Here is a 26,171-nt window from a genome sequence, read left to right as displayed (position 1 = left end):
TTCAGTCAAATTATGACAAATAAATTGAGATGGTAGGGTATAATATCATTTATTGGTTTGAACAATGTGTGAAATTAGATTTTACGCCTAACTCAAATCCCAAAAGTTATTGGTTTGAACAATGTGTAAAATTAGGTCTTCGGCCTATCTCAAATTCCAAAAGTTAGCTCAAAGAGAGGAGGATTGCCCCAAGCCTTATAACGAATCTATCTATCTCATTAACCACCGATGTAAAACTTTTGTCATTCTTCAACACCCCACCTCACGCTCAGTGCTTATCATATGGTGCGTGGACAATTTTGATTTTGGGGATCACAACATCGGGTGAGACGGGCCCTGCTCTGATACCATGTGAAATTAAGTCTTAGGCCTAACTCACACCCCATAAGCTAGCTCAAATGAAGGAGGATTTTTTCAAGTTTTATAAGGAGTCCAACCATCTCATTAACCACCTATGTGGGACTTTTGTCATTCTTTAACACAATTAAACTAATCATATTTATCACAAGCATTTTATATTTATTTATATCAAAGACTAAATTCATCATTATATTCTAATAGCCTACTGTCCCGTGCTGTTAAAATAGTCAAAACATTTTATTTTTCCAAATTTGGTTTATAATGGATGGAACTTCTTACTTACACTGTTACACATGAATAACACAAATGCGTGTGCATTATTTTAATAATAATAATAATATGGTAGGTAATACATGGAACTTTCTTACTTACACATGAATAACACAAACACATGTGAATTATTTTTAATATAGTAACGTAACATGTTATATAATGTTAAAGTAGCATTTTCTTACTTGAATACCACCTATGTAAACGAATTAGCACCTGCAAATTTTGAATTACTGTTTGATTGGTTGACTATCTGAATTTTCATTTTATTTATGATTATTTAATTAATTTTTTTTATTTAATAAAAATATCGAGTGTGAACACTTTATTTTTAAAACTATTAGCAGGACCACGTAGCCATTCAAACTTGCAAATAATAATTCGTATTTATCTTCCTAATACATTAAACTATTCTTTCTCTGGAATTATTTAGTCAATTCATCTAATTAAACTAGGACGTTTGAACCAGTCAATTGTCACAAACTAATTCTACTATATATTATCTTTTCACATCATCTTAATTGATTGAAAGCTACTCTTTTTTTTTTCTTCCTCTTGTTGCTATTTGCTTGTTTCTTTCTTCCCGACCTGCCCCACACCACATCCACTTGGTTAAGAAAAAGAGGAAAATGGTGTAAGTACTTAATTATTTTTTTCATCACTCGGTGTTCAAAGTCTACATTAGAGTCCCGATTAAATTTGGATGCACTCTATAGGATCCATTCATGAGTGGCATTTTTTATATCCAAAACTCGAATTCGAGACGTCTGATTAAGTGTAGAGTAGTCAGTACATAACCATTAGTACATGTTGCATCTCATAAAGAGTTCTACTTAATAATGCATGATATAGGTACATGTGAGTCATTTTCATAATGAAGTTATATCATCTCTAAATGACAGAGTTAAATAGTATATTAAGCCTTTTTCACAAAATTAAAAATTGGCACAAAATAGAAATGCAAACTTTTCTCATATTAGACATTTCAAACTTTAAAAATTTGTATCTATTTTAGTACAAAACAACCCCATCCAAATCAAAATATATATTGACCGACTACTGTGACAAATGGACGAATAAAATAAAGTATAATTTATGTAAATTTCATAGTGTTAAGATTTATTTACATAATTTCTCTATTTTTTTAAAATTACCAAAATCCTTTAAAAAATATAAATTTTGAATACATTATTTGACTTCCTCACATAAATGAGGGAGGTATTCAAGAGGAGAGTGATGTATCATATCGAGGATAGGACATCCAAATACGTAGAACAAATAATGTATCAGAGACGGAATAGGATCTGAATATATAAGAGAGGGATGTATCCGAGAGGAATATAGAAGTATCAGCAAGAGAGAAGTGATCTATCTAAGAGAGGGTTTTTTATTTTTTTAAAAGAAATAACAGCAAAATTTAGAGATTATGATAAAATAAGATATGTATTTAAGATAATTTTTTATAAAATAATGACAGGTAACATATTACCAAAATAACTACAGAATTTTTTTTATAAAATAATGACAGGTAACATATTACCCAAAATAACTACAGAAAATTAGATCATTGTTTTCCAGTTTGACTTGACTACTTATTTTCAAAAAATGAAAGATTTTACCATTTTTACTAAAATTGGAAGGAGTAAATACAAGTCTCTTACGAGTGAGAAAACATTTACTTAATTAATTACTTCGTTATGCGATGGATTATAATTGACTAAGTCTTGTATAAGAATTTTGCATGTTCAAATTCAACATTTAAACAACCCTAGTAGGGTATATTGATTTAATCTAACACGTTTACAAAATTATATATATTCCTTATGTTTATTTGTTAGCCAAGGAAGAATATTCTCCAATGTGCCTTAATTTGTGATAATTCTTAATATACGTTATCAATTATTATGGTCGTCCTCTAAGAAGTAGTAGTAGTTATATTTGCCCTTATATTATTGAAAAAGTATAACAATAACGTTGTCCTCGATTAAATTGTTGGTTCATATATTATTATAATAGTTGTTTAATAGCTGGTTAGGAGGTAAGTTATTTATGTATCAAATTCTACATAAACAAAATTCTTTTACTATGTATATATAATATTAGAGAAAAGACATAAACTTATCAGTAAAGTTGTCCGGTATTTGCATAAAAGCATCTTAACTTTGAAAGTATCCTATCATCCCACGAAACTATTTAATATCTTTGTAAATGGGCCATTTTGACCCATTTTCTCGTCTGGGTTGTTACCACGCCAATGAGGCGTGTGACCCAGTCTTTTCACTGTCATAACCAGCTATAAAGTGTCACGTGTCATTTTATTTCTTTGTTATTAATTATTAATTAATTTATATCATCTTCCCATTATCTTTCACCCAAATTCAAAAATTTAATTACTTTTTCTTCTTCATCAATTTTTATCACTTTTTTTCTTGTCTCTTGCTTTTCTTTGTTTCTTTTTCTTCTTTTATCCTTTTCTTTTAAAACAAGAAATGTGAACTCCATTGATTATAGAGTACTAGGAAACTCTATTTTTTTTTTATCCTATTACCTTGCTTTAGTAACTTGAGAGTTGAATTGATCTTATTTAGTGATGTTTTAGTAACAAAAATAGTGTTGTAACAAGAAAGCATCATGGAGGCTACGTTGAATGCGACAATGACTGCTACTTTTGGAGAATTTACAACAAAGAATAAAAGATTTGAGTAATGAAGATTTAAGAAGAAAGAGAGAAAAATTTAAATAAAGTTAATAAAAATAGAAAAATAAAAATAAAAATGAAAATGAAACTAAAAATTAAAAATTAAAAGAATTTAATACGTGTCAAACAATTATTGATGCGTAATTGCACATCTTTTTTTACAATTGAGGTTGAGTAAAAAGTGAGATATTTATAACACTCTTAAATTGTTCAATGAGGAAATAGGACACCCACAAAGTTAAGGTGTCTTTTTGAAAATTCGACACAACTTCAATGCTGACTTTATGTCTTTTCTCATAATATTGATATAATGTGGTTTGTAATTTAGAAATCTACTAATTAATACATGTATTACAATTACTTATGAGGATATTTACGTATTAATTGATACAAAATAAAAAATTAAATAACTAATACGTAAATAAATTATTTCCTATATAATTAGATAATATATATAAATTTCTTGTAACTATTATCTATATAATTCTAATTAGCTACCATATGATGAAAGTGTTGATGGCTTTGGATAGTGATGGAATTTTTTTTTGATATGGAGAGTTAGCATGTTATTGTAACTAAAAGTCTAAAATGTATGAGTTAATGAAAAAAAGATCAAAGTTTCAAAAGTATTAGTGATTTTCCGTTTTGTTATATATATATATATATATAAAAGCTCCCTCTATTTGATTTTTAAATAAAATGACATAACTCTTTACTTTCTAAATAAGTACTTTTTATTAAAATTGTGATAATTTTGGCTTTCCAAAAGCTTCACCAAACATACCACTAAATTAGCTTACATAGTTAATACTTATTGCATCTTTAGTGGTACACTTTTTCAATGGTGCATCCAAAACATTTTTTCTTTTGGTCTTCCTAACAAAGATGTTCGCAAGAGGGATTCAAATTCAAAATTTTTTATTAAGAACAAAAAATATATTTATCATTGTATCGCAATTTTTGCTAGTTAAGTCAAAAGATTCATGTATATTATTAGTAATAAAATACGTAATGGTCAGTCCACTAATCTGCTGGGTATCAAACATTTTCTGTGAAGATGTCGGAGTTTATTATAATTAAATATGTTCTGATTAATTCACTAATTAATTTAGTCCTTAGTTGGCTGTTTGCCAAATATGATACTACTATTTAACAGGTTCAACTTTCCAGATGTCTCTTAAGAGAATAAAATCTTTTTTTTTGGGGGGGGGGATACGTAATAAAAAATTCGCTGGCCTATTTCGCTGCAATTGTATAATTTGTTTTGCATACAGTTGAATCGAATTAAAATGTATGTATATTGCATAATTATAAGTGTATAGCAAGAAGATATATGTTTTTCTCGCTTTATACAAAAACAGAAACACAATATATACACTTCTGTTGTATAAAACTAGAGAAAATTGTATCTCACTGCACTTGTATAATTTGTTGGCCTTTTTCTCTGCAATACTTGAAGTAAAATGTTTGTAAATTGTATAATTAAGTGTATAACACGAAGATATACATTTTTGAATGTGTATATACAATTTTCTCTCGCTTTCTACAAAACAGAAACAGAATTATATACTTCTGTGTATAAAGCTAGAGAGGCGAGCGAGAATGGAGGAGGCGAGCGAGATTTTTGGGAGAGAGAAGCTGGCAAATTTTAGCTAATATTTGCTATGGAGCACAATTAAATCAAACCCTAACTATTCCATTTAATTTAGGTTATTAGTTTGCTATTATATACAATTTTCCCACCTTTTATTACATAACATAGCAGGCCTCTGTCACAAATAGCAAACTTAGGCCCAAAATATTTTTAGGAAAAATTAGTAAACTAGTCAAAATAAATAACATATTTAGTAAAAATATTCATACTTTATAAATATTAGCAAAAATGTCATTATTTTAAAAAATGTATGTGTCCCAATTTCTTCCTATTTTATCTCTCTTTTTCAATTAATTCTATATATCTTTTTTTTAAAAAAAAAATTATAGTCTCTCATATTTATCTTTTCAAATTGTTAATTTTCTCTCCCATTTAATTTTTTTTCTCTCTCATGGTTATCTTTTCTGATTTTCCTCCAACATTCAAGTTGCAAATATTTTTTTGCCATATATTTTGGTTGTTTTTTTAATCCAAAATTGAATCAATAAGAATCCCTTTGATTAAGGTATCTCTAATCTTTATCCTATTTTCAGATTTCTTTTCTAATTTTATTTTTGTTTAAATCTTAAAAAATGTTGTTTGTATTTTTCAATTTCCGTTATGATTTACTCTCCAATGGCCGAATCCAAGAGGCTTACTAGAGGTATTCATCTTAATCAACCAATTTCTGGTGATTTTTCATCCTTTAATTTATTTATTACTTAACAAATAGTGTATAATGTATGATCCGCTGCTAAAATGAGGGAAAAAAGAGGGTAAGAACATTTACAAGACTCATTGGTGTGCAAAACCTTCCTCAAATTCAAAACGCAAATGTAGAATCTTTGTCTACTCGTGAGGATCTTGAAAAAGACGACGAAGATCGCGAACAATTTTCTATTAGTTTGTTTTGTATTTATAATTCTTTTTTAGAATTTGGCATGCTTTCTTAATTTGTATTCAAATCACTATGTATACTATCAATATTTGTATTTATTAAAAATTTCATGTTGTATGGTTTATGAATCTTGTATTTGTCCCTAATTTGTATTCATCCAAATGTATGTCAAATATTTATGTATTTTATTTATAAGAAGAACTTTCTATTAGTTTATTTGTATTCGAATACAAATACAAATAATAGACATATTGGAATGAATACGACTTAGAAAAGGAAACAAGATTTTTAAAAGAAAAATAAATACACAGTGAAAAATATATACGAATACAAATGTATTTCTTAAATAGCTACATTTTATTTGACATACATATTGGAATGAATATAAATTAATAAAGGTATGTCAACTGAATTTGACATTTTTTTATAATTTGTATTTATTCTAAAGGTATGTCAACTAGTTATGTGTTTTATTTAAGAATGAGTACACCAAATATTCAATTTTTTTTTCAATTTTATATTTCATTCACTTTTTCATCATACTAATTTTTTGTATTTTATATATTATTATACAAAATCCTAAATAAAAACTAGAATAAATAGAAATACAAATAAAATACATATTGAAATGAATACATACAGGATTTTGAAGAAAAAAATAACTATATAGGGAAAAAATATATGAAAATACAAATATATTTCTTAAATGACTGTATAGATAAATTCGGCATACCTATTGGAATGAATAAAAACTAATAAAAAACTATAATAAATATAAATAGAATATTATATTCTTTAAATAAAAATAAATAATAAAAACATACATAACAAACTAAAATGACTTTTTTACTAAATATTAAAGTTGTAGCTAATGAATCCTCTTAAATGCTAAAATATTGACATTTTGAAAAATTTCCCATATTTTTATCCAACCCAAGCCCATGCGATGTCTTTTGGGCTGCTACTGGTTATTGTTCAAAGTTGAAAGGAATTTATAGGAATAATGGTATAAAATAACAAATTATTAATTCAAAATAAATATTATAATTATAGTTTCATTTCATTCTAGCTCGTAGCAAATATTTAACCATCGCCTCTCTCTGCAAAAATCTCGCTTGTCACTCTCCTTCACCTCTCTCAATTTATACAACACAAATGTATAAATTGTATTTTTGTTTGTATAAAGCGAGAGAAAATTATATATACAAATAAAAAATATATATATATTCATCCTATACACTTATAATTATACAAAAACATATATTGCGCTACCAGTTCTCTTATGCAATTTTCTCTTTATACAAATATAAATTATACAAATTACAATTTATAATTTGTGTTGTATAAAGGGAGTGTGAAAGAGAGATTTGATATACAAATGTTTTATTTTGATTCAATTGTATATAATTTCAAATTTTATGCAGATTTACAAACATAAAAGAACATATACATATAGAACACAATTTTCATAGATACAGACGTCCGATTTATATAAATTATTGCGTTTATACAAATTAGATGCCTGTAATTTTTATACAGATATGATGTTCCATATATAGCAAACATAAAATTTATTTTGAAGCGCAATAATGCAAACTATAATTATAGCATACAAATATGACTTTTATGTTTACCAAACCTAAAATTTACTCAATTTTGTAAGATATAGAAATCAAATCAAACTTGAAAAAGTAGATTCTTTAAAAATGAAATAAAATAAAATTGAGGGTAAGGGAAGGGGGAAATGGGGAGGGAATTACTGTGGAGAGTCAAACTCTCATCAACAAGGTGGGTTGCCAACCAACTGAGTTATAAAAATTCTTTAAAAAAACAAGAGAAAATTACACAACACGAACATATACTAACAAAAGATATCGCGAGGTGTACTTATGACTCAATAGAATAAAGGACAAATACAAGATAAAATTAAAACATTAAAAGTATTATTTTATCCTTACCATTTATAATTATATGGAGTGTTACTTAGATAAATACTTAGAGTAGAATTGGACGTAAAATATCAAAAATTGAATTATTGAAGTGAATTAATTTTTTTTGGTAATTTGATATTTGGTAAGGTATATATATAAGAGTAAAATTTTAGAATAACGATATTTAGATTTGGGTTGGCATGAGACATTAGAATCATTTGATATTCCATATTTATTAGTTAATAAATGTCATATATCAAACATTTCATAACTCATTAATACAAGTTCAAACAGAAAGTTAAATGTGGAGTATTACTAAACATAAACAACTCAAATACATATATCTTTTCGTCTTCTTGCATATTGATCTTCTATTACTTATGCATCCACATAAAGAATAGAAATAATTAAAACAGTAATGTTAAATTAGTAATACAATCGACTGCATATTCAATATTGTATCATTGAATATCATATCGGACCGAAGTTTCATTTATCAATTATTAAAGTATTGAATCGAAATTTTAAAACTTGATATTTAATATCTACTTTTGACCATCAATTACTAAATTTAAAATTTAAAAATCTCAAATGAAGTATCGAATGCCACAATAATTTAAGTGAGGATATAAAAAAAAAAGTAAAAAGAACAAAGAGTTGTCATGATTGAAAAAAAAGATACAATAAAAAATTCTCAACTAGCTTGACGTTTGGTTGCCCTGTGCCAAACCCGTTGACTTTCAAATTTATCCATGGTTGACTTTTCAATCACTTTCTAATTAAACAAGAAAAAATAAAAAAAGCTTTAACAAATATGCTATTGCGTTTCTATAATCTTATTTAAATGAGAAAAAATATAACAATGCAAGAATTTATGGTGTTAGACCTTTTATAACTAAAAGTTTTAGTAAAAGTAAATTAAAATCAATTCATAAAGTACAATAAAATTCAACTTATTGATTGATTATTTCAACTCTTATCTTATTGGTAAAGATTTGATTTGTCATATAATTATAGCTTCATTTTCATTTTTTCAATCTTCTTTTTAAGAAAATAAATATCCTATTCTAAGCTTAACGTGAACTATTAGATTTATCAAATAAAATATTAACAAACTTAAAAATATATCTCTACTTGACAAACTAAACTTGAATAGATTAGGTTTAAGTTTTAAGTCTTTTCAAACCCTCAAACCTAAACGAGGCATCCGTGCAAATGACGCTCCAAATTTTGGCGTCAGGGTTGAGTCTGCTCCCGTTCGCATGCGCAGCGTAAACACCCAATAAACACCTGCCAATTGACCCAACGGTACCCACAACCCACCGCAACTCTTTTTTAACTTTTTGCCCTTTCTACGCCTTCATTTGCCTTTTACGTTTCTCATTCTTCTCTTCTTTCACTGATCCTTAATACGCTTACATACTTGTTCGTTTGGTGTAACTGAGTCTTCTTTCCAATTACAATCTCCGCAGACGAATTGTATGATTGTTATTTTGGCAAAATACTTAATTACGCTGTTTCATATTGATCTGAATTGAGTTTATTGTTTTGTCAAAAAGCTAGGTTTTGGATTTTTTTTTCTTTTTCTACTCGATACTCAATTCATTGGAACAAAGAGAATGCAGCAGGAATCTACGTCTGAACAGGAACCGGACGATTCTGAATCGGAACCGGAGTTCGTTGAGCTCGATCCTTCTGGTCGATACGGCCGGGTTAGTTTCTCGCTCACTCGCTTCTGCATTTGAAAACTTATTTTTTGGCTTGTTGTACCGCTTAAGTAGTGTTTTGAAGTACATTTTTGAAACTGCCTACTGACTTTATTCTGCTTATTTTTATATGGTCGGACTGAAATGCATAAGGTGAAATTTGTTGAAGTAACATTTGAAAAGTTAGTTTGAGTAGGGAAAAGTTCATCATATCAAATTAAAAATTTAATGAAGGAGAAAGCTTGAACTGGTTGGATGGTTGTTAGGTATTGTTTCTGTATTGTATTGTAATGTACAGTAGTCTTTAATGAATACAACGTCTAGATAGCTTGTGTCGTTTTTCATCGTAACATAATGTTACACATCAATAATTTAAAGGATAAATTTATAAAAGAAGGATGAGCTTGTAAAAGAAGTAGGGTACGGGATAGAGTTGCTATAAAAAGGTTGGGTAAAAGATAAAATAAGTATATTTAATTTTAAGTAAATAAAAAATGAGGGAAAAAAGTTAACGACTTGATCACACCAAATGTTGTTACACAAAATGGGAATTTTCGTCATTACCTCTAACAATAAGTTTAAGGATACGCTCAATAAAATGAGTAACAATTATAACAAACACAGTATTTAAACTAACAACACAATACAATCGATTGCAACCACCCAAACAAGTTGAATAGTGTAAAGATTTCGGGAATCTCAAAATGGAAAGAGAATCATTTAAATTGGGACTATGGGGGTAATATTTCTTTTTGTATTTTACTTTTCCTGGGATTCTATTCTTTCTGACTGCTTTTCTATTACTGTTGTTACATTTCTGGCTAATATTTTTCAGGTTGGTGTATATTAAATTAGTCATTACATATATTTGATTCTTCATTGTAATTAAGGAATTGATTGTCTTGTTATATGCAGTACAAAGAGGTTCTGGGAAAAGGAGCTTTCAAGAAAGTGTATCCTATTTTGAATGTCTTCACGTGCATAATGCCCGTTTATTTCATTGATGTGTTTGACAGGATAAGGAATATAAGATGTTAATTTGAATGGTACTCTCTTTGTTCCAATTTATGTGCTGGTCGTGCATGGGTTTTGAGGAAAAAATGACTTTTGAACTTATGGTCTTAACCATGTCGTTAGTTTAATTTGGGCTATAAAAGAGAGGAATGAGAAGTTCACGTTAAATTGTTTCCAAGTGTGAGAATATGTGCCATTTTTTCTGGAACACACTGTTAAGGAATTAGTGTCACATAAATGAAACAGAGGGGATATATTATATTTGTAGTAAGGGAAGAAAATATTATAGTGATAGTTAAAAAGTTTAGATTGATTAAGAGGACATTACATAAAGGTATTAAATTTGAATATTTATATGTTTTAATTCTTAATATTTGTGAAAGTTGTATGATTGACATATAACCCGAGATGAACTATTGCGTTACTGCCTTTCCCCTCATTAATGAATGTTGCCAAGTGAAACTATTGTCCATTCTTGACTTACCATCGGTAATATAGTTACCGAGCATTTGATGAATTGGAGGGGATTGAAGTAGCTTGGAACCAGGTTAAATTGGCTGATCTCTTGAGGAATGCTGTGGACTTGGAGCGTCTTTATTCCGAAGTTCATTTGCTTAAAACCCTCAAGCACAAGAATATAATCAAATTCTATAACTCGTGGGTTGACTCAAAGAATGAGAATATCAACATCATTACTGAAATTTTCACTTCTGGGACTTTAAGACAGTATGGCTATTCGTTTTTTTTTCTTCTGTTTTTTTTTTTGCTTTTCTTTGCTCAATTCTTTAACCCCACTACCCATATTTTTCAAATATTGGATTATGGACTACTTTTTCTGTATGCTCGTGAAGGTACCGCAAAAAACATAAGAGGGTTGATATCAGAGCACTTAAGAATTGGTCTAGGCAGATATTAGAGGGTCTCTCATATCTACATGGTCATGACCCTCCAATTATTCATCGGGACCTCAAGTGTGATAACATTTTTATCAATGGTAACCAAGGGGAGGTTAAGATTGGTGACTTGGGACTCGCTGCAATTCTTTGCAAGGCTCGTGCTGCTCATAGTGTCATTGGTAAGGTCCTACTCAGATTTTCTCAGTTTTGCAACTGTACTAAAGGTTGTAATTGGCTGTTCATTGGCAGTTTAGATGGTTCTGAAAAGTGCACTTCTATATTTGATCTCAGGTACACCAGAATTCATGGCACCAGAACTTTATGAAGAGGAATACGATGAGCTAGTAGATATCTATGCCTTTGGCATGTGCCTGCTGGAGCTCGTGACATTTGAATATCCTTATATTGAGTGTTCCAACGCTGCTCAAATATATAAGAAAGTGACAGCAGTAAGAATTTATGTCTCTCTTCATGCTCTACATATCAAGTTATTGTATGTTCACGATTGTTGATAGAGTCATAGAGATACATTTCTTGGGATCAAGGTTGTGCAGCAGCACGAGTGATGGAAAATCTTTTTATTGAGAGTGCAACTCTTGGTTAAAAATTGTAAATATCCTTGCATTGCATAGCTTAGGCTTCAAGCCTTCAACCCTCGAGGAACTATGACATTTATGGTTTTACATGACTGTTCATTAACTAAGCTTTAGGTAATTCCATAATTTTCCATTGGTATCTTCATGTGCAAAGAGTGTCATACAAATTGGGATCACAAAGAAATATAAAAATTGTAAGCATTTTAGAGAAATAAAAGCCAATAAGTTTTAAGTTTATTTCCGTATCTAATAGAAGAATACTGCTCCATTTCTATTTCAATAATTATACTCAAACACTGATAACTTAAATGATAGTTAAATTATGTGACTTTAGTTAATAAGCATCTAGGTTTTAGTTTAAATAATTAGCTCCCTAGTCATATACTTGAATTTTTTCCATGTAGGATTCATGTAGTCTAGTTTAAGGCTTGTATGCAGCAAAACGGGTTATCTTGCTTTGGAGGATGTTCTCTACTGGGATTGTTGACTTATGTCTCTCTCCTTTTCCCTATTAATGAGGAGGATGGAATCTCATCCTTCAGTTTGTATTCTCAGGGTGCACCACCCTCATAATAAATTTGATAAAATAACAACTATAGGTGATGTTGCATTTGCATTTCGACATTTTAATGCACTTAAGCTGGTTATCAGAACAAATACAAAAAGTCAGTTTTTTGTAATTTGTTGGGGTTTTATGTTAGTATCAAGTTCATCGGCCTGCTTAAAGTGACAAAACTTCAAGCTTAAGGCATTTCTTAGGGACCAACTGTGCTGCAGTTCGAAGCTGTTTCTACACTGGAAACTGTATGAAGCATTTTCCTCTTTATTTCACCAACCTCTTTGTATAAGGAGAGTGTTAAATTAGTACTAGAAAGGTACCTGATAAGCTTATAAAAGAGAGGCCTTGGATAGAAGCTACAGAAAGAGAGAATCTATTTTTTAATTTATTTTTTAAAATGGTAATGTTGTATTCTTCAGCATTAAGGATATGCCGGTGACCTGCAAACAGAGGGGAATAAAAGAATAGAAGGAAAAAAAAATACTACAAGGATCCTAATAATTCTACAATCTGTTCTGTTTCCTCTAAACCTTCCTCTTTACACCAAAAATAAAAGGATGCAATACAATCCCATCTAACCTTCTGAATGGAATTGGACCTATCTTCAAAGTTTCTTCTATTTCTTTCTTTCCGTACTGTCTACCAAATGCAATGTGGAATTATCCTCCACCATGCCTTTTGGCTCTTGCTGCCCCCTCTTCTTATCCAACAACTCAACAAGTCTGTTGTATGCTCGGGCATTCACAAAGAGAGAATCTATGAAGTCCAGAAAATCATAAATTCTGATTAAGCATCTCCTTTGAGGCAACAAAACAAATTCTGAAGACATCTAAACTTTAAAACAGCAATCAACTCCTTGCTTCCATCAAAGCATCTGCTCTTCCTCTCAAGCCATATTGTCCAGCTAATTCATAATGGAATTATTTGCCATGTCTTCAGCATTCTCTTTCTCTTCATTCTCTAACCTTGCCAGCACACAAGTAGATCCTTAATTCTTTGTGGTATCACCCATTGAACAACAAAAATATTCAGAAAAAGGACCATATTAACTGTGTCTTTGCAATGAATCAGAAGATGATTTTACTGTTTCAGTAGCATTTTGACAGAGGAAATATCTGTTTCACAAGCTTAAGACTTTTTTTTTGTAGGTTGTCCTGAGTCAAACAGGCACCATAAGCAGTAATCCACTAAAAACAAGCAACTTCGGTTGGGGCATTTATTTTCTGCAATGACTTCCATGGACAAAATCCACAGATTTTAACAGCACTTTATAGCAAGAGTTCACAGTAAACCACTAAGGTTTCCCCCTTCTGTTATCTTTATTTCGCCGACCTAAATTTACTGTTAGAAAAAGGAAAAGGAATACTCCATTTGTACCGTACTGATTCTGCTCGTTTCTTTATGAGAAAAAAGTAAAGCTATTTAGTTAACAAAGCACCCTGGAGGTGCATAGTTACAAAAGTTATTTACAAAAGGCTGTATTTCCTTAACTTGATAGGGAACTGCTGAAGTTTATCAACTGGTAGGTATACTCTAATACTTCAAGTTTGGACCAAACAAATAAAAGAAATAAGCAATTTATTTTCAGCTGCTGCAGGGAGCTTTTTTCTTCTTCAACTCATCTCTTGTTTCTTTCATTCCATAACACCCAAAATATAGTTAAAGGAATCGAGTTCCATATCTTTCTGGTAGTTTTTTGTGCCTTCCAATCCCTCCAGATGCAAAACACTTGTATAATATCCCCTGGAAACACCCATTTAATGTTGCTTTTATGTAAGAATTAACTCCATCCAGGCTACTGAACAGTGCATGAAAGAGTGGTTTACTGACTCCAAGACCTTTTCACACACAGGTAGATTCTGTTAGAGATACAATACGTTATCTTGTGTGAGGCAAGCTCCATCAGTGCTATCCTGTTAAAACAGTGCACTCTGGAGGGGTATTAGTTTTGCATAGCCTGAAATCTGATTTCCACACCCGCTTTTTCTATTTTGCACTGTCAAAGATAAACGTACTTTCGCTCGGAGTTTTCTATATTCGTTTTTCTTGAGTTTTTCAGCATAAAATAGATATTGCAAGGGTAGGGCCCATTCAGGAGTTCTTAAGACCGAATTCTGTGTCCTCTCTCTCTCTATCCTTGAGTATAAAAGTAAGTTTAGTCCCAATACCTTTTCCTTTATCAATAAGGGTGTTCGGCCTCACTTCAATAGATGTTCAATTTGCTAAGGAAGTGAACAATAACATGATATTCCAAGAAACAAACATTAGTAGTCCTAAGAAATCAACATTGTTTACGACTTCTGTTGAATGAGTGTCCTTGACTTGGTGGAATCAGTAGCTCATGATGGTTTACCATAGAATGAGATGTTGTTGACCATTTTAAAAACAGTGTGACCATGCATGAACCAAGTGCTGATTGTAGGGACTTAGGCTTTATTTTCTTAGTCTTGTATCCTTTGTTCTATGGTCCTTAACTTTTTTATCCAAGTGAGCCTACTGAATTATTGGATTCACAGTTCATTTCATATGATGTTGTCAAGCTCTTTATCATAAAACTAAAAAGGGTCCTGTGAACTTATGCATTCCTTGAGTAACTACTTTACATCCAATTGCCTGCAGTTTGTCGTGTTTGTTTTCATTGGTCATTCAATTGTTCTAGCAAACTACCCAAAAGATATTGTCCTTACCTGCTTGCATAATTGGACGTGTTCATTGTCATTGTATTATAGGTATTAAGAAACATGATTTCTATCCCTGATGGAATGCATTCCAGTTGATCAATTAAAATTCAAAATATCAGGTAAATGCCTAATACCATCTTGGTTTATTTGTCAAGAGTGCTTTGTCAACGTTGAGTAAGAACCACAGGAGGCAATTTTCATAGGATTTCCAATCATCAGTTTACTTCCATGTACCATCCTCACCTTGGGGAGTTTGTGTCTGAATGTGAATCTTTCTTCTTCTTTTTTTCTTTTCTGTTTTGCATTGCTTCAGTTAGCAGCATCAACCACTTCATTTAGACCTTACTCCAACTGAAATAATTTTTTGTACACACATTCTCTCTCTCTCTCCCTCCCTCTCCAATAAGTTAATCCTTCTTATTCTCTTATAAGTGCTAATTCAGACTGTAGCTAATCCAGACTTCTGTTTCGAACAATGTGGTATGTATCTTGATGTATTTCTAAGGTGTTATATTTTTAGGTTAGTTTAGTTAAGATGAACAAGATAACTGAGTCCAATCTTCTGTGGACTTGCTCTCTTGGGTACATGGTTCCTATTGTTCATTTATCGGGATCATGTGACATTGACAAGAAATATATATGAAATGACTCATAGCTAAAGTGGAAGGAGTACGGCTGATCAAATGAGGGCTTAATTGTTTGGCGTGCAGTTAACTTAAACCATGCTAATGATGTGGTCAAGCGAACCACTGCGGAGAAGCCTAGCATCTCTTTAGGTTTTAGCAGAATTGACAACTTAAACTGAAGGATACTTTTCTTGATCAGTTGTTCGAACGACGTAATGGAGATCTTAATCTAGATCCACTGGCTTGCATGACATTGAAGTGTTAAAAGGAGTTTCACCAACACACACTATTTTAAGAGGTAATTAGAGTAGTGGTTGTTTGGCTGAAGAAATAACAATGGAAATGCGCAAGTAGGATCATGAGGGGTGTAGTGTAGGTGGTAGTTGGTAACTATGACAGTAAAATGCGTTCTTCACTGTTGAAGGTGCTAAATAACTTTAACACTTAAGGCAGTATTGTAAGGAGTAATTTTCTTGTTGACAGATTAATGTGAAAGTCATAAAGGTGGTAGTGAAAAGAGGGAAGAAAAGGTTGTGTTCAGATTTAGAGGGTACTGGTGCTGGAGATTTACTAGAAAAGGTAAGCATACCAAAATGGCTAATTTTTGGTAATGTACCGCTGTCTTCTCTTTCAGGGGAACATGGGGTACTCAAAGTAGTTAGCAGTTAGCACATTAGTTGCATCCATTCCAAATGTGTTGTTTTTGCGTCATGATATGTTGTCCACTTGCTTTGAAGGGGAAATATCTTCCCTTCACTACTTGTTGCATTTTGAGGACTATTATATCATGTAATAAGAGACCAACTTAGATCCTTGTCTAATCTCAAAACTTATCATCAGCAAACATTTATCTCTACTTGTGGGGCTTACTTTTTAGTTGAAATACTCTTTAATTTTTAACTCTTCTACCAACGTTGTGCCAGGTCGTGATGACACTATTTAGTGGGATTGAGGGAGTGATTGTAGGAGTGCTTTATTTTACAACTTTAAATTCTTACTCAAACAAATCCACGAGTCCTATACAATCAGTTTTCAGTTTTTGATAGCTATAAATTACAAACTTTAGTTTTCTGCAACTTTTTTTTCCTTTTAGCAGATTAATCTGATGAGATAGTTGACTTTGTATTTCTTGGTATTTTAATTTCATCTTACAACAACAATACTACTTTGCTAATATTCTGATTTTGCCAATTTCATCTATGAAGGGAATCAAGCCTGCCTCATTGGCAAAAGTGAAGGATCCAAGAGTCAAAGCCTTTATAGAAAAATGTATTGCAAAAGCTTCTGAGCGGTTGCCTGCTAAGAAACTATTGGTTGATCCCTTTCTCCTTTCTGATGAGGATTCTGGAAACGTAGGTCGATCTTTGAGCATCAATTCCAGACATGCAGGTAATTATGTGATCACGCCTTTTGAAATGTCCCTTTATTATTGACTTTTGTGGGATCTTTACAGATATGAGTGATGATCAGTCTGATAGTGAAAGGAGTACAAAGGACCCATTGCCTGAAGGAAGCAGAGATTTCACAGTGCAGGGCCAAAGGAAGGACCTAAATACAATATTTCTTAAACTTCGAATTACTGATTCAACAGGTTACTGCTTGCTCCTTGTTTCTTTTGTCAAGCTTAAGATGCATCTATTAATTAGTTGTATAACATTTGCACTGTGGTATCAGGTCATATTAGAAACATTCACTTCCCCTTTGATATTGAAGTTGATACGGCGAATGCTGTTGCTAGTGAAATGGTTGCAGAGCTGGACCTGACAGATCAGGATGTTTCAGCAATAGCAGAAATGATCGATTCAGAAATTCGGTCATATATCCCAGATTGGGCACCAAGAGAAAACTCTAGCAATCACATCACCAATGAAGTTGCTTCTGATAACTTTACTTCTGGAGTCGGAGATGATGCTCCTCCCTTTACAATTGATCCTGCTTATTCGGGTAGTCTTGTGTTGGAAAGACTTCCTTCAGGTCGAAAGTACTGGTCTGTTTCACCGAAAACAACCAGTAATGGCAGCTCTCCACGCAGACAGGGGCCTTCATACACGTCGCTGACCGATTCACCAACTCATGAAGACAGTTGGACGGAAGAATTTGAAGAATCACCTGTTATCCTGAGAGAGGGAGGGAGTTCACATGTTGCTGCCTTACTCGGACACGAAGATTATAAATCTGAGACTCACGTGGATGATGATGCCAGTGTTCACCGTGATTTTGACTTTGGTGACAATGCTCATTCTGCGGATTTTAGTTATGCAAGCAGGCCTCATTCATCAGAGGAAAGAAATAACATGATCAGCAACAACTACTCAGCTGATATCAGACAAATCACCAAGGAACTGGAGAAACTGCGCGGATTGCAGCAAAAGGAGCTAAATGATCTGAAGAAGAAACATGACTCCGCTATCTCAGATCTTCTAAGCAAGCTTCCTCCTGAGATCCGTGGCATTTATGGTCACAAAGTATCTTCCGATAATTTGCATTGCTGATGTCCTGAAAACTCAAGTTCCTCTGTAAAGATGTAAGTTGCTGTTTTGTCTTTTGCTACTCAACTGTTGAGCCATTCTTTGATTGTCCCAATGACCTGACTGTCCCTGAAAAGTCCCAGAGTTGTCCCGGTATGCCGAAATTATTCGCTGTTGCTGACAATTTTCACATCCAAAATTCAAAAGTTCGAGGGGATAATCATGGACCGTATGTTTAGATACAGATTCATTTCTATCAAGTTTAAAATCAGTTCAGGGTCAGGAATTGAGGTAAATCTGAAAGAGGAGACAGAGGAAGCGATGCTTCTGAGATTGTTGGCGACTCCATTTGCTATGTTAGTTATTCGCATTTGCTTGCTTGCACGCTTATGTATAATGCGTCTTGCAAGTCATGTTGCAGCTTAAAACAGGACCTTCAATTTCATTGAATTGTATACTTGTACATATTTACCTGAGTACTTAGCTATTCGAAATGTCACTTGGTTGAAAATATGCAGGTTTTTTTTTTATACTTCTTTTTGTCGTTGGTGTTCCTTGAATCTGTAAAGAAATTTTTATTTTTTTAAAATGAATTCTATTCTACTGCTTGCTGTTGTCTGAGTCTTTAAGTATCTAACTTGTCACTACAATTTAGATGCCACAATTTTGTGTAATCTCATCTTATCCTAAAGCTCGACTCTCTATAGTGTTTCTCTATGGTTCCAACTTCTTGTTCTTTCAATAATTTTCATCAATTAACATAATATCAGTAAACAGCTCAATAACAAGCTCCACTATTTTTCTAAAGCATACCACGCAAAATGTAACTGTTGTTACCGATTCACAGATTTAGCATGTATGTCATCTGTCCTGCCGTCAAATTACAATAAAAAAACTCTCGTGTCATTTTATAATATGATCACTAAAAATGAGTTAAATTGACTAAGGAAACGTGACCATTATTTTTGGAGTAATTAGTTTTACGTATATCCCATACTCTTAATTCCCATAGTTGCAAGTTGCAGCCCACTGCTGTGTCAGTATGTCATACAAGAGAGGTGCCCAAATGGCTAATATATGAGAGGCTCTCTTTCTCCCTACCAAAAAAAGATAACTTCATTATCCTCTCTTCCTTCTACCACAATTCATTTCACTCTCTTTCTCCAAAATCTTCAATCCTCAGCAAAAGCTTCTTCCATGGCTTCAATTTCAGCAGCTTCTGCAACTGCTGCTGCTGCTGCTTCTACAAAGATTAATACCAGTGGTACTGTTCTTCCTTCAAAATCCTCTAAGCTTATCCTTTCATCTTCTTTTACACCAAACCCATCAACCCTTTTCCTCCATTCACCCGCCACTACTGCACCTTCTTCTTCTTCCTCCCGCCACCGCCGGTTTACTGTCCGAGCTGCGCGTGGTAAATTCGAAAGGAAGAAACCCCATGTCAATATTGGTACAATTGGCCATGTTGACCATGGGAAAACCACACTTACAGCTGCTTTGACAATGGCGCTTGCTTCTCTGGGTAACTCCGCCCCGAAGAAGTATGATGAAATTGATGCTGCCCCTGAAGAAAGGGCTCGTGGTATTACGATTAATACTGCCACAGTGGAGTATGAAACTGAAAATCGGCATTACGCTCATGTGGATTGCCCTGGTCACGCTGATTATGTGAAGAATATGATTACTGGTGCTGCTCAAATGGATGGAGCTATACTTGTTGTTTCAGGAGCTGATGGTCCAATGCCGCAGACTAAGGAACATATTTTGCTTGCTAAGCAAGTGGGTGTCCCTAATATGGTTGTTTTCTTGAACAAAGAGGACCAAGTTGATGATGAAGAGTTGCTTGAGCTTGTTGAGCTGGAGGTAAGAGAGTTATTGTCAAGTTATGAGTTTCCTGGTGATGATATTCCTATTCATTGTGGGTCTGCCCTTTTGGCTTTAGAGGCTTTAATGGCTAATCCTACTATTAAAAGGGGTGATGATCAATGGGTTGATAAGATTTATAAATTGATGGACTCTGTTGATGAATATATTCCTATTCCACAAAGACAAACTGAATTACCTTTCTTGATGGCTATTGAAGATGTGTTTTCTATTACTGGTAGAGGTACAGTGGCTACAGGGAGAGTGGAAAGAGGGACTGTTAAGACAGGGGAAATTGTTGATATAGTTGGATTGAAGGACACTAGGAACACTACAGTAACAGGAGTTGAGATGTTTCAGAAGATATTGGATGAAGCAATGGCAGGAGATAATGTGGGGTTGTTGTTGAGAGGTATTCAAAAGATCGATATTCAAAGAGGAATGGTGTTGGCAAAACCTGGATCAATTACTCCACACACCAAGTTTGAAGCTTTGGTGTATGTGTTGAAGAAGGAAGAGGGTGGCAGGCATTCCCCTTTCTTTGCTGGTTATAGGCCACAGTTTTACATGAGAACAACTGATGTGACCGGAAAGGTTACTGCTATTATGACTGACAAGGGAGAAGAATCTAAGATGGTCATGCCTGGTGATCGCGTAAACATGGTGGTCGAGCTCATTATGCCAGTGGCTTGTGAGCAGGGTATGAGGTTCGCTATTAGGGAAGGAGGAAAGACTGTCGGAGCTGGTGTTATTCAGAAAATCTTAGAATGATGAACTTGCAGCTGAGCATCCCTTTTCACATATGGTCGGATTTTTCCATTGAAGTTTATTAATCCATTGTCATATATGCGACTTTTTGGTTACTTTTGTTATGTCTTAGAATCTTACTTTAGTTGAAGTATCCTGTTTTATCGCCCAATTCTACTGAACTTTTGATAATTTTTCCCGTCTCTTGTTTCACTTATCATTTGCTTGAAAGAAATGATATCATTTGCTCTCATGCACTTTATTTTCCTCTAGATAAATGCACACTTTCTTTTGAAACAAAAGCCCAGATTGCTAATATTTGAGATTCACGGGTTGGACCATCATTTTTCAACAAATTGATTGTTGATAGAAGAACACAAAAGAAAAAGTAATATGCTTTCTTAACCACTGTATTCTGTTGGATAACTACAAGTAAGACATCTGAACTTCTTTATGCCCGTATAGGTGAAATATAGTACGAGAGACAGATTTGAGTATATTTGCATTGCTTATAATTGATATTCAGAATCATTTAGTTTAGCATCTTTGAGCAGAATACTGACGGGTTCATCTTGGATAGGAAAAGGACTCACTGGCGTTAGAATACAAAAGCAGTGAAAAATATGTTGTATGTCATGTTGACATGATGAGGAATGTTTTTCTTCATTGACTAACACAAATATCTTGGATATCACATACACTTTTCATTGGTATATTCAGAATTGAATGGTCCATTTTCTCATCTTTCAGTCTTGTTCACCCTATCACTCTTTGACCTCGGTGTTTGTCTTTATTCTCGAGCTAATGTGGCATAGGTAGCCAACTGGTCGCTTTTGATTTCTTTGTTTAGGAAGTAAGTCGTCCTAAGCTAAGATTATTGAGAATATGTTTGATCTTTCTGGATTCGATGCTTTGAAACTGGTTTTACCTTTCTTTACCATTATTGGAGCTTTGTTTCAACCAGCAATGTGGTTTTAAATCGCTGGTTCATTCTCATGAAAAATGAAAAAAAAGTTGCTATATAGATCATTATAAGTCCAGTTCTGTGAATTGTGAAGTGAGTTTGCCTTGAACTGGACACTTTGTAATCCCCTTGTGCTGAATTAACCAAAGCACTGGTTGCTACCAATGATAGAGCAAGTTTACTTGAATACACTTTTATTGACGATCATTTATGATAATAAGTCTTGTTAAGTCTGAGTTTACTTTTCCATAGATCTTCTCAAGTCCAACTACCTCTGGTTCCCAACTGCACCTTTTGTATGTCACTAGTGAGTAGTGAATGTGCATTTTCAAGAGTATATCTATCTATTCCTTGTGCTTGGCTAAGTAAAAGTTGGGATCCCTATCGGAAATGTTACTTTTAATGTGAGCTCATTGTCAAGGTGACATGTTAGTCATGACTGTCACCTGTTCTTCTCTAAACCTCAGAGCAGTTCTTTGCAATGACATTCAGAATGTTATTGCAATGTGCCGATTAAAAGTGGGGAAAAGAACACAAGACCTTCATCTTTCCACAGGCTCTGATTAGTTCGAATGTATCTGTAACCTTGTTATCCTTTTATTTACCTTGCTTGGATGGTATTAAGTTTACAATGAAATGATACTGCCTGAGTCAAATAAAAGAGGAGAAAATACGATCATTCTGTTTAATAGAAGTATTTGAGCAAGAAATATATGTCAATGAGAGACCTTTTGTTACTAAATTGGCAAAGGATCACTGTTGTGAAGTGTCACTATGATTCTTTTCTCTGTACTGTTCTTCATGAACGTGTCTGATTTAGCTTTTTTGATGTATGGAACTTGTGAAGTTGCTGGGTACTTCAATTAGGTAACTGCCAATTATCATTACCATAAACTCTCTACTCAAATCAACAACTTTAGTTACATTAGTCTACAGGCTTTTCAGGCTTCAACGCCTTTGGCCTGTTATATCTTAAGTCTAAACTGCAACGCTGTTTGCCAGTGATATCTTAAGCCCGAGTATGAATCACAAATCTGATATATAGAGAAACCAACCTTGTGACTTATGGCGTGCACAGCATTTTACTAATCAACCTTTGGACTCCATCATACGCTGGGAATTGTTTAACAATCTTGTCAAGACATGATAGAAAAGAAGAAAACTAGCAAACAGTAACATGTTGGTCGTCAAGGATAAATGAGATTACATTAATATACTTGAAATTGTAACATTGATGTATAGATATTAGAAGTTTTTGAGATGCTTTCTTGTGTTACATGACTTTTGCTAGTAATTTGGAACGATTGTCTCTTGCTTAATTTATGAAAGCAAAAGTTGGTTGATTTTCTATAAGATAGTTGAAGCAACCAGCTCTTGAAGAAATGTAGCTCTCTGCCTTTTCTCTTCAAAATCCTCTTCTAGTTCTGGATCAGATACAGCTAGCTTGCTGCTGCACAAGAGACAACAGTAGATTTCTGTCATCCTACGCCGATTCGGTATATACTGACAGTATATAAATTGTTATACATATAATTCTAACCTATTATAGCAGGTCACTTGTCATGTATTCTAGTTTACCAATCAATGCTTATTAGGAGCCACCATTATAGACTTACAAGTTTGGTACAACCCAATAGTTTTGGCGCATACATTTATTTAAAATGTATGAACAATCTATACATAACCTACTGAACGAAACAGATCGTGTTTCAACCCATGAACTAAAAGTTCCTCTACAAGGATCAGCTAAACATTTCAAACTCAACAAACTGGAGGTTATCAGGTCTGTTAAGACACCTAATATTGTTATCATATTGAAATTTTTGAAGCAGAATTGTGTTCTGTAATAAACATCGAGTTTCATGACCAACTCCTAGGTCGTCCATTGCTGCAACAATAGACTCATTCCTGGTATGTGCTGATGAAAAATATCGAACTCTTAGACAGTTTATCTATATGATCTATGATAAATATCATTCCTTCAGCGTAGTAACACATTGTAACGTCTTAGTCAGTTTATCATATCTACAGCTTTACCACATGTTCAGTATGGTAACAGCTCGTATTGCACCAGTTCCGTCAAGAACTTCAAGACATGTCTAGAAGCTCGAGTTCTTTAGATAACCGATTACTGAAAGTAATACATACACCACATAAAGTGTTGAGGAATAAACTCTAAATAGGATAGGCGGATGTAGCCTCTTGGCTATGGCTTCATCTGAACTCATAATTTTAATAGAACAGTAAGTTTAACAATATTGAAGATTGAATCTATAACTCTAAATCCTGAATCTGCCTCTAAACGTGGGTAGGTTTTGGGTTGGGAATTGGTGAAACTACACTCTAGGTGGACACTTTTTGCTGGTTATATTGGCAACGGAAGGACAAATACAGAAAGGTACAAACTTAAACACTGATGCTTAACTGTCAGGTTTAGTATTTAGTTCAGTTTGTTTTATCAGAAAATTTCACGAAAACAAAGAGAACGAATGAATAAACTTACCTTTCTATTTCAGGAATAGCAGTATCACAAACAGAGGACTTATCTTGCTGCCTGCATTTCAGATCAGAAGGAGGAAAATTGCAGAGAAATGGCAATAAAAGTGGATCAGGAGCAGATTCTTGAACCTTATATCGACCAAATACTGAATCTGTGCCAAAAAATGAAGCTATTTCTCGAGGATCCTTTCCGATCATAGCTGTTGCATTATTCCAGAAGCCTGGTTTTAGGTAATTTCTTCTCCTCTGTAAAAGGAGTAGGCGTGTGAGGTTCAGCTGATCACTTATAAATCATCCTATATACTCAAAATTAATATTTTTGACGCGGATATGTCTACCTTTACTGAGTGTGCATGTTGCACAGAAAAATGTCCAGTAGGATCTTTGCCCAGAGTTGCAGCACATATGGGACAGACCTGTAATAGAAACGTCGAGTAGATTGATCAACTCATACAATTTCTTCAGTACAAATACAAAGATTGAAAAGTTTCCAGTATGTTACTGTAGTCATTTTTTGCATATAAGAATGTGATATAAGGAAGCATCATGAGTGGGAAATTACCGCGTTTTTTAAGTCAAAACAATGTTCTTCTTGCAAATGGCTGCAAAGCATTGGCACTTCTATTTCGCCATAACAGAAAGGGCAAGGGAACCAAGCTCTAATGGCTTCTTCAGCTTCATTCAAGAAAGAATCTGTTTGATTTCCAAAATAAGCAAACATAAGGTTTCATTTAGAGGTGTTCTCTTTCTTTTTCTTGTCCAAAAAAAGTCTCTGATCACATCTTTATGTGTTACAGGTGGTAGAAAATACAACTTTCGGTTCTGAATAAATTATTTATACATATTAAGTGAATTTTTAAAGTAAATACAGAATTTTGAGCCATACTATGAAAAAAATGACCCAATCATTTATTGATTCGGCCTATTTGACCCGTCCAAATTCAGCCCAACACGATCATTTGACACCACTACACAAATCTATCAATCTTAGATTGAATTTCTTGTCCAAATGAAATACTAGTTAAATAGGTAACTGCATAAAACTGGAAGAAGCACAATACACAAATAATGAAAAACTCATATCATCCAAGAAAGTAAACAATTAAAATATAATAGAAAATGAAGATGAAACTCCAAAACTCGAGAACTATGTTGCTCAAACTCTTCAAAAATATATTCAAGTGAGTATCGGATCCGTCCAAAAGTGATGCATTTTTTAAGAATCTAACACGAGTGAAACAACATTTTTGAAAAATCCGACCAACATAGCCTAAAAAAAGGGAGGAACTAGAGTAGATAAAATTACCAATTAGTGGAAAAGCCATGGCCAAAATTATCAATATCTATGTCAAAAACAAAAGCTTCATTCACCATTTAAAACTCCCCTGAGACAGAGACCTAAATTGCCTACCATAAAATTTATATTTAATTTATATATATAAAAAAAAAAGATGAAGAAAAAGAAGCAGAAACAGTGCTAGAAAAGTTAGACTAGACAAATGCATGTGCTGCAATTGATATTTACCAGAATTGCTTAAATTGGTACATTGAAAGGTAGAAAGATTATTGGCTGAGTTTTCTCTTGTAGTCCAAAATTCCACATCCATCTTCTAATTATTATTTTTGGACAAAGAAAGAAAAATTTGGTTTTCTTTATTTTGAGTAAATACATAAACCTATGAAAACAAAATAGTGAGAGTGAGGTTTTTATAACAAGAGGATCAAAGAAAGTAGTGAGTGCTTGCTGATGATGTTTCATTCT

The 26,171-nt window shown here is 33.0% G+C and overlaps 3 protein-coding genes across 11 annotated transcripts; 2 read left to right on the top strand and 1 right to left on the bottom strand.

The window, feature by feature from the left end:
* Window positions 1-8,944: 8,944 nt before the first annotated feature.
* On the top strand, window positions 8,945-18,942 carry LOC101255500 (probable serine/threonine-protein kinase WNK3). 6 transcript variants are annotated; one of them, XM_069299420.1, is made up of 10 exons: window positions 8,945-9,098; window positions 9,354-9,502; window positions 10,412-10,449; window positions 11,009-11,236; window positions 11,362-11,585; window positions 11,698-11,855; window positions 17,074-17,257; window positions 17,322-17,459; window positions 17,543-18,392; window positions 18,474-18,942. In XM_069299420.1, the coding sequence occupies exons 2-9, from the start codon at window positions 9,410-9,412 to the stop codon at window positions 18,358-18,360; spliced, it is 1,881 nt and encodes a 626-aa protein (XP_069155521.1). In that variant the 5' UTR covers window positions 8,945-9,098; window positions 9,354-9,409; the 3' UTR covers window positions 18,361-18,392; window positions 18,474-18,942. The 6 variants fall into 6 exon arrangements, with proteins under 6 accessions (XP_069155521.1, XP_010322531.1, XP_010322534.1 ...); XM_069299419.1 differs by having other exon boundaries at window positions 9,011-9,269; XM_010324229.4 differs by having other exon boundaries at window positions 17,543-18,942.
* A 367-nt stretch (window positions 18,943-19,309) lies between these two features.
* On the top strand, window positions 19,310-21,199 carry LOC101259256 (elongation factor TuB, chloroplastic). The gene has a single exon (XM_004241467.4). The coding sequence runs from the start codon at window positions 19,414-19,416 to the stop codon at window positions 20,968-20,970; it is 1,557 nt and encodes a 518-aa protein (XP_004241515.1). The 5' UTR covers window positions 19,310-19,413; the 3' UTR covers window positions 20,971-21,199.
* Window positions 21,200-23,090: 1,891 nt separating this feature from the next.
* LOC101266036 (protein DEHYDRATION-INDUCED 19 homolog 5) lies at window positions 23,091-26,171 on the bottom strand. Of its 4 annotated transcripts, none has more exons than XM_004241489.5 (5): window positions 25,935-26,171; window positions 24,972-25,102; window positions 24,748-24,825; window positions 24,414-24,655; window positions 23,091-23,360 (listed from the first exon to the last, which is right to left on the bottom strand). In XM_004241489.5, the coding sequence occupies exons 1-5, from the start codon at window positions 26,014-26,016 to the stop codon at window positions 23,258-23,260; spliced, it is 636 nt and encodes a 211-aa protein (XP_004241537.1). In that variant the 5' UTR covers window positions 26,017-26,171; the 3' UTR covers window positions 23,091-23,257. The 4 variants fall into 4 exon arrangements, with proteins under 4 accessions (XP_004241537.1, XP_010322536.1, XP_010322537.1 ...); XM_010324234.4 differs by having other exon boundaries at window positions 23,091-23,357; XM_010324235.3 differs by having other exon boundaries at window positions 25,716-25,935.

Source organism: Solanum lycopersicum, chromosome 6 (assembly GCF_036512215.1).
Source record: "Solanum lycopersicum chromosome 6, SLM_r2.1".
NCBI lineage: Eukaryota > Viridiplantae > Streptophyta > Magnoliopsida > Solanales > Solanaceae > Solanum > Solanum lycopersicum.
Note: the sequence above shows the minus strand (reverse complement) of the source record. Positions and strands in the feature narration are given on the sequence as shown.